At 45.7% G+C, this 18422-nt stretch overlaps 1 protein-coding gene across 50 annotated transcripts in view; it reads left to right on the top strand.

Annotated features, from left to right (window-relative positions):
• SORBS1 (sorbin and SH3 domain containing 1) overlaps positions 1–14981 on the top strand; it is a 224916-nt gene extending 209935 nt beyond the window's left edge. For 29 of the 50 annotated variants that reach the window (XM_078077329.1, XM_078077331.1, XM_036111670.2 and 26 more), the window contains 3 exons: positions 6503–6561; positions 8789–8901; positions 11602–14981. In XM_078077329.1, the coding sequence (XP_077933455.1) occupies positions 6503–6561; positions 8789–8901; positions 11602–11669 (240 nt within the window). In that variant the 3' untranslated portion in view covers positions 11670–14981. Of the gene's footprint in view, positions 1–5730; positions 5791–6370; positions 6562–8788; positions 8902–11601 lie in introns of all 50 variants that reach the window. The other 21 variants (XM_036111654.2, XM_078077330.1, XM_078077328.1 and 18 more) reach the window with 2 other exon arrangements.
• The last annotated feature ends 3441 nt before the right edge of the window (positions 14982–18422 follow it).

Below are 18422 nucleotides of genomic sequence, written 5' to 3' on the forward strand. Positions count from 1 at the left end.
TCTTCAGTTCCCAACTCACACATGTTGGGTCTTAGTTTTGTAGGGTGAGGTAAATGTGGACCACCTTGTTGAGTTGTGAGGATGAAATGAGAGGCCGTGGAGATGAACACGCCCAGCACAGAGCCTGTCACTGGGACTCAGTAAATACCTGTTACGTGATGCTGAGGTAACAGGGCAAAGAAACAGAAGCAGTTTGCTTTATCCTCCTACCCCATTCCACCTAAGAGAGGAAGATGGAGGTGGGGGGGTGGCAGGGAGAAGAAGAAAGTAGAAGATAAGCTGGAAGAATCCTTCCACTTTGTGTTCCACAAATCTGGAATTTAGAAAACTGAGAATTTGCATTCTGTAACTTAGTGCTTCTCCCTGTTCTCTCTCACCTTGAGTATGAAGGTGTCCTCTTGGAAAGTTTTTGCTTTCTTCATCTTTGAATACATATTTGCCATTTCTCCTCTGATTACTTTAGGAAGGAAACAGACCACACACTACAGACCATGACGAGAAGGCTGAGCATTTGAGTTTAGCGTTGTAATCAGATTCGAGTTACGACAAAGTAACGTGTTCTCTGAGGAGCAGTCTGCAAGGGGATTGTATCTAGGTGGGAAACAGTTGAACCGATCGGCTGTAATTTGTTTTATGTTTAAGCTGGGATCTTTTTCTTAATAAGCTCAGGGAGAACCTGGTCCTGTTGTAAGGGTCCCGTGGAGGTGTTCTAGAGCCGAAAGCCAGGAGCCCGAATCATTCAGGCCTCCGGCTTCTCTGGCCGTTTGCCTGTGATGTTCCCGGAGCTGCAAATCTGCCACCATGCAGGGCAACCCCTCGCCTCCCACAAACTGCCAGAGGAAGCCCTCCATCCACATCTAGAGGCTGCAGTCAGAAGCCCTCTACCCAGTACTCAGGGGACCGTGAGTGCGGTGCCCCGTTCTTTAGCCAGGTCAGCCCCTGCCCCCCGCCCCAGACCCTAGTTCTCAAGTCATAGGATGCGTGCACTCTGACCCTTATGTTAGAACCTCGGAGCCGAAAAGGATGTTTATGTAAATCATGTCCAATCCTCTTATTTTACTAAGAATTTGAAATCCAGAGAAATTCAACATTTTGCTCAAAAGACAATGAATTAGTGTCACAGCCTGGCCTGGAACCCAGTTTTCCTTGCACCCAGTCTCGTCTCCCCCTGGGCGCCAGTATGGGTCACCAGAAAGAGAGGTGGGGTGGGGTCTGAGCAGATGACAAGATAGGTGTGTGCAGTGGGTTGAGGAATGTCGTCTCTGAGCAGACTGGGGCTGGGGGCGGGGTGGGGGGGGTAGGAGGGCAGAAGGGACCTGTGATGCTTCCGGGGGCTTGGGCCGCTCTGAGGTTGAGGTCCTTGTTCACATCTTGTTCACATCTCCAGGACTTCCTGCTGTTCTTTACCCTGTGGAGAGTTTATTTGGGGTTTCAAGGCTTTGGCACACACCCAAAGCTGGAAGAGAACGCTTACTAACTCCTTGGTGGCACCGGGTGTTTCGTGGATTCAGAGGGATTAATAGCCCCAGGGAGGCCGGGGTCACATTCCTGGGGGGTCTTCTGTGAACTGCAGATAGAAAGGCAACAGAGCAAGGATTCATGCAGGATTGCTCACTTGGAGAGAATAAAACCAGCACTCCAGGCCAAGGGGGACAGTTTGTGAGTGTGTGTGCAAATATGGATGCAAAGCAGTTTCCAGATCAGCAACTATCCCCTGCTTACTGTCAGGTGTGGGGGGGTGGGGGTAGTGCAGCGTGTGTGTGTGTGTGTGTGTGTGTGTGTTGGGCTGATGGCTATTTTTCTAAACATGTGGAAAAAAAAAAAAGTTGGTGTGTATCTCCAAGAGTTTGAAATGTACTTGGCATAAGATAATACTCTCTTTATTCTTAACCCTGGATGAGGTCGTAGTTAGAACTTTGTCTACTTTTAGCCTTAAGTACAGGCAGGGGAGGGTTCAGAGCAGCACCATTCAGTAGGAATATAACGTAAATCACATACGTAATTTAAACTTTTCTGGTTACAGTAAGATGGAATAAGTGAAATTAATTTTAACAATATATTTTATTTAGTCCAACATATCTAAAGTAGTATTTAAACTATTAATATAATTATGTAATAGTATATAATCAATCTAATTATTAATGATATAGTTTACAGTCTATATTTTATGCTGTTTGAAATCCAGTATGTATTTTTACACTTACAGCACATTTCATACTGGCCATATCTCAAGTGTTATTGGCTACCATATTAGACAGCATCGGTTCAGAGGAAGAGATATAGAAAGCTATACACAGTTAGAAATGGGGCCGGGGAGGGGCACCTGGGTGGCTCAGTTGGTTAAGCGTCTGCCTTCAGCTCAGGTCATGATCCCGGGGTGCTGGGATCTAGTCCCACATCAGTCCTCTGCTCAGTGGGGAGCCTGCTTCTCCCTCTCCCTCTGCCTGTCCCCCCGCTCGTGCTCGCTCTCTTGCTAAAATAAAATAAAATAAGAAAATGGGGCCAGGGAAAGAAAAATATATGCCAAAGGAAAAAAATCTGAAGGTAAATAGCCTTCAAAGTGAAGGGCGAATCCCTGCCTGGGGTATCAGTGGTCTCCATCTCCCCTGAGGGTCCACATGCCACACACACCTCCCCAAAAACTGGTTTCTATCCCAACTATATGAAGTGTTCGATTTAAATGTAAGGAATGCATTTCAAACAGGAAGAAACTGAATCTTAGCTAATAGGATAAATGTTTATCTTGCTTTTGTCCTTCATTCCACAAACTCTGAGTACGGAGTCCAATCATCCTTACCTCTCGGGGATGACTTAAGTTTGTACTAGATGTCAACTTTGTCTAGATGTGAAGCCGATGATGACGATTATGCTCTGATTTGGATATGGCCTGAGACCAAGGAAGATATTAGCTGGGTTAATATCCCTTCCGGTACTGTGCATCCTTGAGTTAAGGACTGGACCATATCTATTACCGCACACTGTACCTTTTACATAAAGAAAAAGTATTCAGGAAGAGAAGCAACCACACCTGTTGTCACAAAGGGCAGAAGCCAGGTATTGCTATGGTCATAGCTGTCCCAATGGGACTCGAGAGGAAGGTGGTGTATGTTGGTTAGACACTGAGGACTCAGTATGCGGTGGCTTTGTCACCCTGTGTAAATCTTCACACTTCCTTGAGCCTTAAAATTCCTTTTCCACCTAAGTCAAAAGGTTAGTGTAAAAGTCAGATGAGGTAACGGATCTCTGTGTGCTTTGAAAGCTGTTGTTTGTTTGTTTTTAGGTGCTTTGCAAAAAAGAGCTAGTAAAATATTCAGGTCCTTTTTGCTATATCTGATGCACCAAACCTCTTTTAAGCACCAAATATTTGCTTGATGATGGATTCTAGTCACTCCTTTTAGATTAAATTCATTGAAAGATGCCACAGGACTTCTGTAAGCTATGGACATCATGGGAAGAGGTGGTCCACATCCTCTCTCTGTCCTGCATTTGACCCAAGGTCATTAGGCCACCAGCCGCAGTTTGGAAATATTTTGGTTATTATGAGAACTTTCATATGAGGTATGACCCACACTGATCAGTCTTGGCACAGTCTAGCCAAAGAATCTCAGTGAAGGATAATTAAGGTGCTCTACAGCCTTAATCCCCCAGATTGATCTGTGGACCAGCATCAGGGGCATCACCAACAGAACTGTAGAGTGTCAAGGGCACGGGATGGAATGAGCACTGGGTGTTACACGCAACTGATGAATCACTGACCTCTACCTCTGAAATTAATAATACACCATATGTTAATTAATTGAATTTAAATAAAATTTTAAAAATAAAAATAAAAAAAATGTAGAGCCTCAGGATGCACCCCAGGTGTGTCCGGTCGGAGTCTGCATGTTAACAGGGTCCCCAGGTGACGGCAGCACACACGGAAGGTTGAGAAGCAGTGTCGCAGCCTGCCTCCGAGTGATAGCTCAGCCTCGGCTTCCACAGCCACTGGGATCGGCAGCTCCCTTCCTCTCCTGGGAGCCCTTCTACTGGACAGCTCGCACTTGCAGACTTTTCCCTCCTGTCCAAATCTGCCTGTGAGGGATCACCCAGAATACATTTCCTTCTTCTGCCACATTAAAGCCCACATAGCAAGTGTCATTGAAGTGTCATTACTTTCCTTTGTTACACAGAAGCCTGGACCCGGAGGCTGGGTGGGTGGTGAGTGGGGCCGCACAAGGTCACCTGGCAAAGACCAGCAGGTCCTGAGACATTGGAGAAGGACCATGAAAAGGCCCCTTGCAGTTCTGGCTCTTCCTTTACTCCTGCCAGAGTCCAGGGTTTAAAGAATTGCCATTTTGAAGAAGTTTAGAGAACTTGAAGAGGTTTCCCAAAAGGACAGGAATATAGACGTGATGTCTGGGGTAGAAGTTGGTCCTGCGAGATGTGCTAAACACGAGGGGGTGGTGTGGTGGCATGCGAGGGGCCGCCCAGCAGCTCGACCTCTTACTAGCTGTGGGACATTGGGGCATGAACTAAACCCCCTGAGCATCAGCTTCCTGGGTTTTAAAGGCAAACAGGATGATAAACCCTGTTCTGCCTATCTCCAGAGTTTCTGTAGGACTCATGGAAAATAAAACCAGTGAGCACTCTTAATGACATGGGAAATGGTCCAAGGATGAAAGAGAAGATCCAGTGGGACAGTAAATGAATCCAGAAGACAAATCTACCACTGGCTTGCTGTGTGACCTCAGGGGAAGCCCTTGGCCTCTCTGGGCCTCTCTGAATCAAGTGGGTCATATACACAAGATCTGAGCACCCTTCTAGAAGGCCCTGGAGTTACCATGGCTTGTTGCTGTTGGTGCACATTACCGAGAGGGTTTCTCCAAGAAGGATGGCTCTTCAAATATTTATGTAGGGAGATTTCTTATAGCTTGGCATTGAATCCTTTCTCAGGGAAATGATTCCAGACACTCTTCCTGGCCTATCCTATGGGAGACCCACTTTAAATAATGGGTCTGCTTGGCCACAATCACACCTGTGTTTCCATGTCACCATGTGACACCTGAGCTGGTGAGTGAAGAGTGATGGTTTCATTTCTGCAGCTGTGTCGGGACACCCAGTCCTATTTCTGGAAGCAAGCTCTGCCCTGTGAGATACCTGAACTCATTCCTGGTTGGAGGGTGTCATGTGCAGACTTTTCCAGGGGAACGGTCTTGTTCGATACTTCCGATGTCACCAAGGAGTTTTTCAGAAGCGTTTCTGTTTGTTTTCACAAGTACAGGTGTGGCATACCTGTTAGTTTTGTGAGCCTGCTTTGCCAGAGGAGGCTTCCAGTCGACAAGAAACTGAAACTGGCTTTTGGTTCAGCAGCCCTTCCATAGATGCTTTGCCAGCTGAGAGCAAAAGGACCAATGTGTGTGTTTATGGAGGGTCATACTTGTTCCTTAAGACAGCCCTTCTGTGTCTCTTTCCTGCCAATCTGGGGACCCTGTGTTCATGCTCAACTCACTGTGCTCATATTCCCAACCTCCCATTTCATTGCCTGGATGCTTGCTTCTAACTCTGTACATTGCGTTTTCTCCTGTGCACCCACCGTGTTGTCATGGAAACTCGATGGCCGTAGGCCATGAGTATCCGGCGTCATCGAGTGTGATGGTGTGGTACGTGTATTTGCTCACACTTTTATTTTGAATCCGTTCCAATGTGACATCTGCTAAAATGTCTCCCTTATAATTTGCTTGGTGATCACAGCCTTCTCATCATTCACTGAGAGCAGGACCTGATCTCACAGAATCTGAAAAGAGCTATGTGGTAAGATGCCTGTAGCTTTTCTAAAGAGAACCCTTACTGACTTCTAGTCTCGACTGGAGTAATGCCTGGCTAACTCACAGAGCCATTATTTGCAAGAATTATATGGCGGTTGTGCTAGAGGGAAATGTTAGGCCCACCCCCTTCCCTCTCAGAAAGCAGAGGAGTTTAGAGACCATATTTGTACTCTGCCTACATGTGGGATTAAATTAATGGTTAGTGCATGATTGGGGATCCATACTTGCATTTCTATCCTGAAGTTATTCCATTTGTGATAGTTACTCACTAATTACAGGCTTTTATGCTGCTGCCTTTATTTTTAATATTCATACTAAATTCCAAATTCTTCTGTATCTTACCTGTTTTTTCCATGCTTACGCCTGGATCCCTCCTGCACTCCACTACTGGAATATCTATTTTTTTAACCTGGATCTTCAACTCTGTTGTTTCCCTGGACTTATGTGCTTCGTCTGGAATGTTACATCTCTTCCTCTCTTTCTTTTTTTTCTTTTTGTTTTTTTGTTTTTTGTCCCCATGTTGACTGTTTTATGGGGGTTTCTGGATATCTCGGGGCCACTCACAGGAAGCAGTTTGCAATGAGATCATAAACATTGCCGAAAAATCTGTTCATTACTGCAGCACTGTTTCTCATCCCCTTGACTTTCATCACAAGGTATCCCCTTCTGACAATAAATCATCTTTAATCATTTCTCAGCAACCTCAAGCCCAGCAGCGAAGAGTCACCCCAGACAGGAGTCAAACCTCACAAGATATGTAAGTACACTTGGCGAACTTCCTTTCTCACATTCTTAGTAGACTATTGGCTTTAGAGAACGAGTCATTGACCAAGTGTGGGGGCAGCTACTTGGGGGAATGGACAAGTCACCCCTGGCTTCTCTGAGGATTTCTAGTTGAGGCCATGTTTCCCATCAGCCAACATGAAACAGGTGGTGGGTGGGTGAATAAAGGAGGTCACAGACTACTGAGAGATAGAGACCAGGAAAGAATGAACTGCCATCCAGGGGCAAATGAGAGCAGTGCTGACTGGCTTCAGTACTAGTGTTGTGGGAATATAGAGGAAGGGGTCATTGGTTCTGCCTAGAGAAATAGAGTTGACCCACTCATTAAAAAAAAAAAAAAAAATCATTGGATATCTCCTATGTTTTAAGCATATAGGAGCAAACTCCATTCCCAGAAGAAGAGAGATTTGGAATGAGCATTGAAAGACACATTGAAGGGGCCCCTGGCTGGTCAGTCAGTAGAGCATGCAACTTGATTTCAGGGTCATGAGTTCAAGCCCCACGTGGATGTAGAGCTTACAGAAAGAAAGATAGAAAGAGAGAGAGAGGAAGGAAAGAAAGGAAAGGAGGAAAGAAAGACAAACTGGATTTGAGAGCTAAAAGTTCTTCCCAGCTGAGGAAACCACACATGCAAAGACCCAGGGTAGATGGTGTGTTTGGGGAACTCGGAGAAGGCCCATGTGGGGAAAGGACTCAATGGAATGGTGCACTGAGCAGCATGAAGCCAATCCAAAATTAGAGCTGACTGGGGGACCCGAGCTGCAAGGTTCTGGGACCTTGGCCCCCCAGTCTCCACTGTCTGGGAGTGAGGATAGAGAAGCAGGTATCAGGAGTTACTTCCCAGAGCTGAGGCTACCAAGGCAGCCATAGTGGAAGTAAAGAGGAAGATAAGGCATTCTGAGGAGTCCAAGTTGGTTGGAGACAGCAGGCAAGTATGGAAACATCAAAAATGTATTCGCTTACCAACTGGAAATCTATCTGCATCTCTTTATTCCTCATTGGAGACTTCCTTCTGGCAGACAGATCCATCTACTGAATTATCAATACATTTGGATAAATGTATAAAATTAAATGGTCCCTTTGTTTCAGCAGAGGAAAATGAACCTCTCATTCCTGGGGACTGGCTCCTCTTACTTGTTTCTAGTCTCATTTGCCCACTTACTGGAATTCACTGGCATCTACTGGACATGGTAGATGGTTGGCTCATTTGCAAAGTTTTGCCCTCTACTGTTGTGTTTCAGAATAGTAAGTACACAGAATTGTGAACTAGTGCATAGTAGATGCTTCTTAAGTATCTGTCAAAGGAATAAATGAAAACAAACTTTTCCTTGTCAGATTTTACAAGTAGGCCAGCCTCCTCCAGTGAGCTGCTGTCAGGACAGACAGAACAGCACAGACAGATTGCCTTAGGCCAACTAACAAGTAAATAAAAATCTTACTCCCAAACATCACTGGGATAGAAAGAAAGCAAAACGCTTTCAAGAATTTTGGAAGAATGACATCACATTTAAAAACAATTAACGAGGGGCACCTCCTGGCTGGCTCAGTCAGAGGAACGTGTGACTCTTGATCTTGGGGTCATGAGTTTGAGCTTCACTATGGATATAGAGATTACTTAAATGAATAAATAAAAACTTTAAAAAAATAAAAACAATGAAATATGTATCAGCATATTAAACTCAAGGTAAGCAATTAGAATGTACTTTTTATATCTTTATATTAATGCAACAATTTTATATATATACAACAATTGCTTTATGCTCTCCAACGTATATGTCCAGAATATAGTGTCTATCTCTAGACCTGAGTAACTTCTTTTTTTTTGGGACTTAAGTAACTTCTGATTATCCTTGATAATCTATATACATTCTCCTATGTTAAGAAAAAGCCTTGGTTAACTTTAAAGAGGGGGCATCTAGACAAAATGCTTAGCTATGGTAACCAAATGAAACTAAATAAAAGGACTGATCATAACCTCGCTTGTCAGAGTCTTCCCATCCTCTGACATCAGTCTCCATTTCCTTATTATATACTGAATGGATCTCCCCAAATGCTACACCGTCAGGGAAATAGCCAGTAAAATACTTTCATCCCCACTGATGAGTACGAAACACTACCTAAGTGTTGATTTAACTGAATTGGGCTTTAAAACCTCATTATTTGATCCTATCAGTGTTTGAATCAATGTCTCTCATTTTTAGATTTAGCTACCAAGCATTATATAGCTATATACCACAGAATGATGATGAATTGGAACTCCGAGATGGAGATATTGTCGATGTCATGGAAAAATGTGATGACGGATGGTTCGTTGGTAAGTGATCTCCTCGTGCTTTTCTTACTAGCTGTGTATTGAAGAAGTAACTAGGAGTGATAAGCCATGCAAAAGGCAATATTCTCTGCACAGAAAAAAGAGCCTTTCTCAAATCCGGTACTGCTGTCAGGAATGCTGGGCCCCCCACTTTATGCTTGCTCTGAAGACAGTGTGCATGACGCTCATGATACTGGACCCAAAAACCAAATACGCCAACGCGACTGCACAGAAGGGCAATTGTCAAATTCATTACTTGAGTTCTGTTTGTATTTCTCTTGTGCGTATATCTGTTCTACATTTGAAAATTTTCTTTTTTTTTAAACTCTTATGGAACAGCACAAGAAAATTTGAGCCTAGGTCTCAACTGTGAAACTCAAGCATATGTGTAGATCTTCCAAAGACCTTATTTACTTCAGGCTTCTCATAACTTTAAAAAAGCAACCTGCCTAATTAAAAGATTCACCTTCAGAGAACAGGAGAAAGATCAATGTTCTTTGAGATTTTGTTACAAAGCAGATACTTGCTTAATATACTTTGTTACTGGAGTTCTCAACAAATAGCCTGTGAGACAAGAATTATCCTCAGTTCACAGACTCAAAAACTGAAGCCTGAAGAGGTGACGTAACTAGCCCAGGTCACCCAGGTAGCCAGTCACGGAGCCAGTACTTGGACTCAGCCGCATCTGTCCCCAAGCCTCTGTTCTTTCTCCTCAGGCATAAATATGCCTTTGGGAGCCACTGACTCCCTTTTTACCTCTGTTTTCCCCTTGTACAAATGGCTTTACCTTTATCGTCTTTCTAAGACCAGCTCTTTCCTGATCTCTCTGGAAAATCTTTGCTAACGTGAAGTCCTCTCAGATCTGGGGTAGTAAGAATGGGAAGGCCTCAGCAGAAATGGGAAGCCAGAAAGATTTGCCTGGGCCTCACTGGCCTCTTAGAAAGCTGCCCCATCCTGCCCAGGCCCCCAGAAGCCTGTGGCCCCTCACTACCTTGAATCGCTCCGATCAGAAGGAAGCCAGTCTGAGAAGTCGGCAACACTGCAGTGGAGTGCAGTCCGGTGGAAACAGAATACACGCTGTGGATGGAATGTAAATTTTTCCGGAAGCCACCTTGAAAGAAGTAAAATGAAACCCTTGAAACTAATTCTAGGGATATATTTTATTAAAACCAATGCATTCAAGATATTACCATTTGAACATGTAATCGGTATAAAAAATTGTTAGTACGAATAGAAGAACAAACTATCCCACTAAGCCTTAGAATTCTGATGTATATTTTATAGGTACAGCGTAGCTCAATTCAGACTAGCCACGTTTCGTGGCTGTCGTATTAGAGAGTGCAGCAGTGGTACAGATTCGCTGTTAAACTCCTCCAGGACGATTTACATTTTTTACGAGAACATGGGGTAGGGTGAGGGGCACCATTTCTCTAATGGGGGCACGCCTGGCAGCTAGGCAAAGGAAATATTCCTCAATCCCTCAAATGCTTCAAAACGTAGCCTAGTGCTCAGAGGAGAATCAAGTAACCCAGTGGAGCTCATTTTTCTCGTCCATAAGGAAAGGTGCAAGCCAGCTATAGGAGCACATCTCTCACCCCTATCATCGTCTCCGTTCTCTGCAGCCTCCCCGGCGGCCCTCCCTAGGGGGTTCAGTTAGTTGTTTTAGATGTCTTTATCGTTGATGCTTTCTTTTCGCTTCGGGCAACAGCTCCAGCCTGCTGGTGGTGGCAGCTTGAAATGCTGTGTCCACCGGGGTCCTGAAGCCGTATCCAAGCCAACTGGGAAAAGGATGCGGTTGTCAAATTGTGCTATCTGCCAGTGATTGGGGAATAATGACATGGTCTGGGTCTGCCACCACCCCCACCCGCAGCTTTAGAGAGTCAGTCCCGAGGGAAGGAGTTAGGTTAGGGATCCGGCAGTTCGGGATGTAGAGCAGCACAGGAAGGCCTTTGTGCCCAGGTAGCTCAGTGTTCCTGGCTCGGTGGGAACCCTGAAAAGGTTGGCAGCAGAGACGGAGTCAGCCCGGGGCTTAGGCACAGGCTTCTGAGAGGAATTTCCTTTTGATGTGTGGTCCTATCCAGTGGACTTCTAGAAATCCTACAGTTTAGAAATTCTAAATTCCTGGTATCTTGTGTTGAATAAATGGGCTCATTTTTTCCAAAAAGGAGAAGTATTGGAAAGAGCAGTGGGCTGGGAGTCAGAAGTCCTGGTTCAGAGCCTGCTTCTGATGCTTGCTCAACTGTGGGACTTAAGCTCGTGAGCTTCGAATTCCTCATCTGAAAAAGGGGAGAGTATTGAGAATGCCTGCCTGGCTTAGCACCCAGCATTATTTTGTAGCCTAAATGAGATAAGGCAGGGAAAAGTGCTTTGGAAACCATATGCTGTCCTTCATGCCACAGGGTTGTTATCCAGGGACGCCTGGGTGGCTCAGTTAGTCGAGCTTCCAACTCTTGGTTTCGGCTCAGGTCATGGTCTCAGGGTTGTGGGATCGAGCCCCAATTTGGGCTCTGTGCTCAGTGCTTGGAATTCCACTGCTTGGAATTCTCTCTCCCTCTGCCCCTCCCCCTGCTTGCACGCGCACTCTCTCTCTCTCAAATAAATTAATTAAAAAACAAAACAAAAAAACAAAGGGCTCTCTCTGAACTCACATGGGTGAGTCTTCTGATTTTGCTTGTGTTTTGTTTGTTTGTTTGTTTTTTATAGGTACTTCAAGAAGGACAAGGCAATTTGGTACTTTTCCAGGCAACTATGTAAAGCCTTTGTATCTATAAGAAGATTGAAAACCAGAGATTATTTTTATTGGAGGATGAAGTGTAATTCATGAACTGGACTCTTTATTTAAACATTGAGTCAGTAGGATAACTAATGCAGTGGATAAAGTAAGAAGCAAAACAGAGGGACAGAGAAGTGTTGTGTCTAAAGCCTGAGCCTGTCTACGCTTGCTGTGTATCAGGCAAGCCGAACTGAGGAAAAAGGAATGAGGCAAATCTGTATTTACTTAGCTGCTTCTGGGAGCCACTCCAAGCCTTCCCAGCCTTTCCCCTTCTTGGGTAATCTGACCTATAACACAGTCCAGGATCAGTGACCTGTAACACAGTCCAGGATCAGTGAGGTCAGAAATGTCTCTTGCTGCCCAGGCCTTGACCAGCTCTGGCTCAAAGCGGTCATTTAGCCAGAAGCAGCCCTCGGAGCACCAGGCAGATCCCCAGCCATTCTCCAAAGGCCCCGCACCCCGGCCACCCCAGAGCCCACCGTTTTCCCAACATTGCTGGAGATCTGCCTGGGCTGCCGAGGCCATCCCTGGACAGTGGCGGGGGCCCCCCAGGCTATCTAGGACCATGTGCCTCACTCCTGGGGTACGTGGAGAAATGGAAGCAGAACGGAGCTGCCCCGTGCAGTCAGCCTGCGTGCAGCATTGCCCTCCACGCCCCTGGTGTTCAGACAGAAAAGCACATGAGGTTTGCCTGTGGGCGTGGGGTGCCCAGGTCAGGTAGTTAAATTTGTGTTTCCAAGTGATGAAGTGAAGAAGTTCTGTAGCTGTCAAGGTCACTTGCAGTGTGGTCCTTTCCCATATCACTGACTTTTGTAAGTGGTCACCTTCGGCACAATTTCATTTACCAGAATGCCAGTGCTAAGCTTTCTTTTCTGGATTGTTTCTGGCCAGGGCAGTGTGAGGTCGCTAGGCCTGTTCTCACAGAGAACCAAGGATGGCGTTCAGTGAATCATTTAATAGGCACTGATGCACACTGGATGCCGGGGCGACCGGTGAGCAGGACGTGCTCCACGCCGTAGGCCCACCGCGTCCTCATTTTTACTCCCCGAAGTAGTTCAGGGACCACCCACAAGGTGGTGGCCCAGGATCCTGAATCCCGACGCACCCTGGTGAGGCCTCGCTTCAGAGCAGAAGGCACACGGGCAGCGGCCCCACGTGCGAGGCAGCGGGAGGCCTGCCCTCTGTGGGGCCACGTGTGAGGAGGGAGGCCCCTGTGACGCCCGGGGTGCTCGGTCACAGCTCCATCCAATTCGAGGATGTTCATCAGCCCCTCTGGTAGACCCCTTGAAGAAATAGGGACTGGCCCACCTGCCTGCCGGGAACTCAGAGGTGATGGGAGGGGCAGACACACAGGAATATTGGGTCCGGAGAGACTGTGATATGTGCTAAGAAGGGTATGAGAGAGATGGAGGTGATCTTTCCCTGGAGAGACTCTAGAAAGCATTGTCGTATTTCTCTCTCCATTCACTCACTCTTGAACAATGAGGCTGCTAGAAGAAGCTTTGTCCGAGGGTAGTTTATGGCTGGAAGTTCTTGGAACTGTTTCCAGAGTCTTCAAACTCTCATCCTCCCCACAAGTACACATCCAAGGTCACAAATAGAAGCAGCAATTCTAGGTAGGTAAGGTGTGTACAGGAACCCTGGCTCTCTGCACGTAGCTCAGAACTGCCGGCGGACCATTGTCCCAGAGTCTGGAGTCTTTACGAGTAGGCGGAGTTCGTCTTCAGCGCCTCTGCCTCGCCCTCTGTCTCTCCCACCCACCTGCCACCCATCAGCTGTGCACCCCCCCTCCCCATCAGACAGCCTCATTCTCTCCCTGTCCTCCTTTCAAGTCCCGGTCTCAGGAAGGAAACTGCTGCTTACTCCTTCACACTAGAGTGCGAATGACTGATAAGAGGAATGTGTTAGCTTCTTCCCAGAGACATTTGTTTTTAACTAGGACAGAGCAGAGCCTTAACCCCACAGAGTGAGGCTGTGGAACTAACGGTGGGGGTAAGGGGTGCCGGTGGTGGAGGAGGAGGAGCTTCCTGGGTAGAAGGAGCCTTCCCCATAGTCTTTGAATCAGACTCCTTGCTGCGGAAGGTCCACTTCCCCATCCGAGGGCGCCGTTTGTCTCTCTCCGAGGGCATTCGGTACGAGTGCATATGCACGTGCGTTTTGCATGACAGCACTTCACTCGCTTTTGGAATGTAACTCCTGTATCGGCCGACATGTTTCCTGGTCTGTCTTAGATGCAGACAATTAATAACGATCTTACTCTTAATAGTTTTTTTTGAGGGGTGCTTCTTGATTAAGTAGGTAATTTTGAACACCTCTTTAAATACAGCTAGAAAATAAAACCAATCTGTAAAGCCGCATTTGCATATGATGCCAGCCTCACGCATTTGTAGATCCCCAGAAACCCAGGTATGCCTCACCGATTTGCCCGTCTTTAACAAAATCATGTTAAAATTTGCAGAATTTGCATCGAACTTCGGCTTCCTATGTATGACAAAACAAGGAACAAAGGTTTCCGATTGCTCTTTTGTCCTCAGACATTTAGTAATATAAAATACCTATTTTTATGCTGAAATATTTATACAAGTTTATTAATAGCAAGAGCAACTAACTGGGCCCATGCCTTGCAGCACATTTTGATACACTCGCCGTGCTTCTGGGGAAAGGCAAGCCCCCAGCTACTTACCTTTTGCAGTCTCTCTCGGATCAGTAAGAGAAAAAAGATCATATGCGTAAGAAGTAGGACTGTAAATATGTATATTTAACTTTGTATAGCCCATGTACCTACTTTGTATAGAAAAATAATTTTAAAAATTTGAACTGAAGGGGGGTAAAATGAGGAAGTCATGAAGTTTTTTGCATTTTTATTTAAATGAAGGAATTCCAAATAACTCACCTGCGGATTTTTAGCACAAAAATAGCCATTGTAAAGTGTTAAAATTTCAAATAATCATTCTTTCTGGGAGAGAAGGTAATTGTTATCTCAGTTATATAGGTTTTTTTTAATTTTGTTTTTGATTTTTTTTTTTTGCAGTCCTATTTATCTACAGTAGGTATTAAGTTCTTTTGCTAGAATAGGTTACTACAGAGAAGATTATATTCTGAAAGAAAAATAACTGACATTATATATAACCAATTAATTTAAAGTGTTGCCATTTTAATTACACCTGGAGAGCATGTACTATGCGGACACAGATTGTTCTGTTCATTTATTTTTCTTTATTGCGGTGGATTGATTTGATAAATGGATGTGTTGAGTTACTACATTTGCTGTACATATTATTTAATAAACTTTATTCAGAATTGCGTGGCATATGTTTGTTCTTACCATTCATTGTTTCTTTCCTTCCTTCGCCAAGTTTCTCAGGGGAGGCTTATATTCACTGCTTCGATATCGCATCCTCTCCTTTCCCTTCTTAATCACATACCGTCTCGCTTTGCTCCTGGAAGACCTCACTTCTTACCTTACTCCTTTCTCAATAAGCTAACTCTGTGACCTTCTCTGAATGGACTACTGTTGGCCATCTCACCATGCTTTCTATTCTGATTGCAAAAATAATGATGTGTCTTTAAAAGCACAAGTGAAACATTATAAAATATGTGCAATGGGTCTTGATTTGCTCCGCAAGACATGGGTACAGGAAATGATACAGCATTTGGTTTTCCTAAATCGAGTTAAATCGGCTATGAGCCTTCTCTTGCTATGATGGGTGAAAATGCAGTCTGTCCCCTCTCAAGCCAAGCGTGTCAAGATGGTGGCATAGGCATCCAGCCTCCCCTGGCATCCCGTGACTGGGACCACACCCATCTCTGGGGGGCAGGGCCTGCTGTGCACAAATCAAACCTCCACCTTCCCCTGGTTCTGTCCTTCTCCACCTCTGTCAACTCAGCACTGCCACCTCTTGGGGGTGACTCAGTGGCATCCCTCTCTGTAGACGTAGGCCTCAAACAGTCATGGGAGAAGGGTTGCCTTCCAGGGGGTCTGACGGCCTCAGGACTGAGCCCGGGGTCACAGGCACTACTTTCAGGCTGTTCATCCCTTCCAACAAATCCATCAGCTGTACTTTCAGAGTACATTTAGAACCCAGCCTTTTCTCTCTGGAGAAAGCCATTTTCTCTCTGGATCCTTGTGCTTGCTTTCTAACTCACCTTCCTGCTTCCACCCTTGCTGCCTCTACTCCGGTCTTAACAGAACAACCAGAGTGAGCATTTTAAAGTCTATCCAAAACCCTCTCGCGGCTTCTCACATCACTGAGCGGTACCATGGCCTCAGGCCCACTGGTACACTGTCCCACCCCCCTCCCTTACCTTGGCTTCGTTTCTCCTTGTTCCTTATGGCCTCAGACTCGTCAAGCACACTGCACGTTCAGGATCTTCCATTCTGTCTTCTGGGCCCGGAAGACCCTTTCTGCTGGAGCTGCATGGCCTTCTTCTCCCCTCTCTTTACATCTTTAGATTGCCTTCTCAACGAGGCTTTCTCTGACCACTTTATATATAACAGGACCCTACTCTTTCCACCCAGCATCCTCTCCCCCTTCTCATCCTGTGCTTTATAACTCATCAGCATCTGATATGTGTTTCACGATCCTGTAAAATCCATGAGGATAATTATTCCATTTGGCTTTTATATGCCCAGCACCCAAGAAGAGTGCCTAACATAGTCGGCACTCAGTCACTTGATCAAGTAAATGCGTAAATAAATGAACCCCTGGGGCCAGAGATCTTAGAACTCAGAATACTAATAATGAAGGAAGGGATGCGTTATCAGTCCTTTCTTCCAGCAGCAGAAATAGAACAGCAATTAATCTCAAATTACTCTGAGCTCATACAAACAGCAGGTGAGAATTTTCTGTAATTACAGTCACCTCCCCACAGAGATGACTGCTGCTGACTCTCCGCTCTATGGTCCTCTGAGCTTTCTTTGTACAGTACACATGGTCTATAAACAAAAGCTTTGCATGGTCTTATACACTTTTTCCTCCCTTAACAATAGAGCTTGGACATGTTTCCATAATTTACTTAATCAATCCCCTATTGATGATGCAAATATTGCCAGTTTTTTCCCCCACAATAAACAATGCTGCATTGAATACAATTGATTGGCTTAAAGAGCAAGAACATTTCAAATCTTGAGATACTGCCAAACTGCCTTCCAAAATACATCACAACAGTTTATACTCCCGCCAAGTATGGGAGTGTCTGTTTCCCCACCACCCAGTTATCTGCTTCCATGGAATGCTGTTCCTTGGTTCATCTGCCTTTTCACTGGCCAGCCCTCTTTCTAGATCTCTACTTGCATTCCCAGCCATCTGTTACTTTCTCTTAACACATGCTCCTTCGGGGACTAGATCCCTCACAATGTAATTTGGCAGAAAGAGCCAGTTGTATGGGGGCTCCCGTTGATGATAAGTGGTAGAAACCTAACACTACGGGCCATTCTTGGGTCAAATCGCTGGAAAGAAGGGAGTTGGAACCCTCCTCGGGCAGGAGTGAGTCCAGACTCTCGACTCTCGTACTTGTCTTATTCTTGGCGCCTCTCGTACTTGTCTCATTCTTGGTGCTGCTGGCTTGTTTGGCCACGCTGTCACCTACCGAGTGCGGCCATAGGCAGCCCGGGGCTCATTCTTACAGGCCTCTGACACCCTTTTCTAGGGAAAAGGGCCTTCCTGTTGCGCTTCCCTGAGAACAGTTCCAGACCCTGCCAGGTCCAACTTGGGTAGTTAGCCTTCCTTTGACTAATCACTGGCCGAAGCGGGTGTAGTATGAGTGACAGCCTCACCAGCACCATGTGGACTGGGGGGAGAGGAGAAGGCCAGGGGAGGGGTGTGCTGCTAGAAGAAGGAAAAAGGCAGCTGGATCAGTAACTCAATGGTCCACTGTGCAAGCTAGACTCTGAGCGTTACTGTGACAAGCTTTGGAAAATGGAATACCCTTGCCCTATCAATACAAATGTCAGTGAGCTGAATGTAGGCTATGTGCTGAAGCTCTGCAGGCCAAAGTCTTGAGAAGAACATGGTGGAGAGCACGGGATGGCCACCCAGTCAAGGGGTTTGATGTGACCACGAGGACACGGCCAACTGTATCATATGCTAAAAATACTAGGACTCTTCTGAAGGAAAAAGGATTAGCGTCTCAAAAGTCACGAAGAATGTTTGCATGAGTTGTACATAGGTGTATTTGCCAAGTCTTGGCATGTCGAGATCGAACCTGTCTCAGGAACGCTTAGCGGAGGCCCTTAAGACAAATGAAAGAAGTTACTACTTGATACAAGTCATCTGTGGAATGGACTAGCCAGGCAGGTGGTTCAGACTGAACATAGTCAAGAAAATTTAAGATGAACTCACAGATGGAAAAAGCCCATGATGAGGCATCTGAATGACCATGTGATGCTGGTTTCTGATGCCTATCCCGGGGGAGGACGACTCTGCTCCTCCAGCACTCACCTCGGTGTCAGCAGAGGGAAAACACTGGGTAGATTAATAAGAGTCTCTGGCCCCCTCTGGCTTACTGGTTTTTAAAGTGAGACTGACAGGGGCGCTTGGCTGGCTCAGCCGGTGGAGCATGCAACTCTTGATCTCGGGGTCATGAGTTCAAGCCCCGTGTTGGGCATAGAGATTCCTGTTTTAAAAAGTGAGGCTGACAAACCTACGTGAATCTGCAAAAGAGAGGTAGAGCTGAGAATCATCGTCTAAACAGTAGCATAAGTCATATAGATTGACTCGAGCTTGTATCATCAAGGTCACTGGGTCTCCAA

The sequence above is a fragment of the Halichoerus grypus genome, chromosome 7 (genome assembly GCF_964656455.1).
Source record: "Halichoerus grypus chromosome 7, mHalGry1.hap1.1, whole genome shotgun sequence".
Lineage (NCBI taxonomy): Eukaryota > Metazoa > Chordata > Mammalia > Carnivora > Phocidae > Halichoerus > Halichoerus grypus.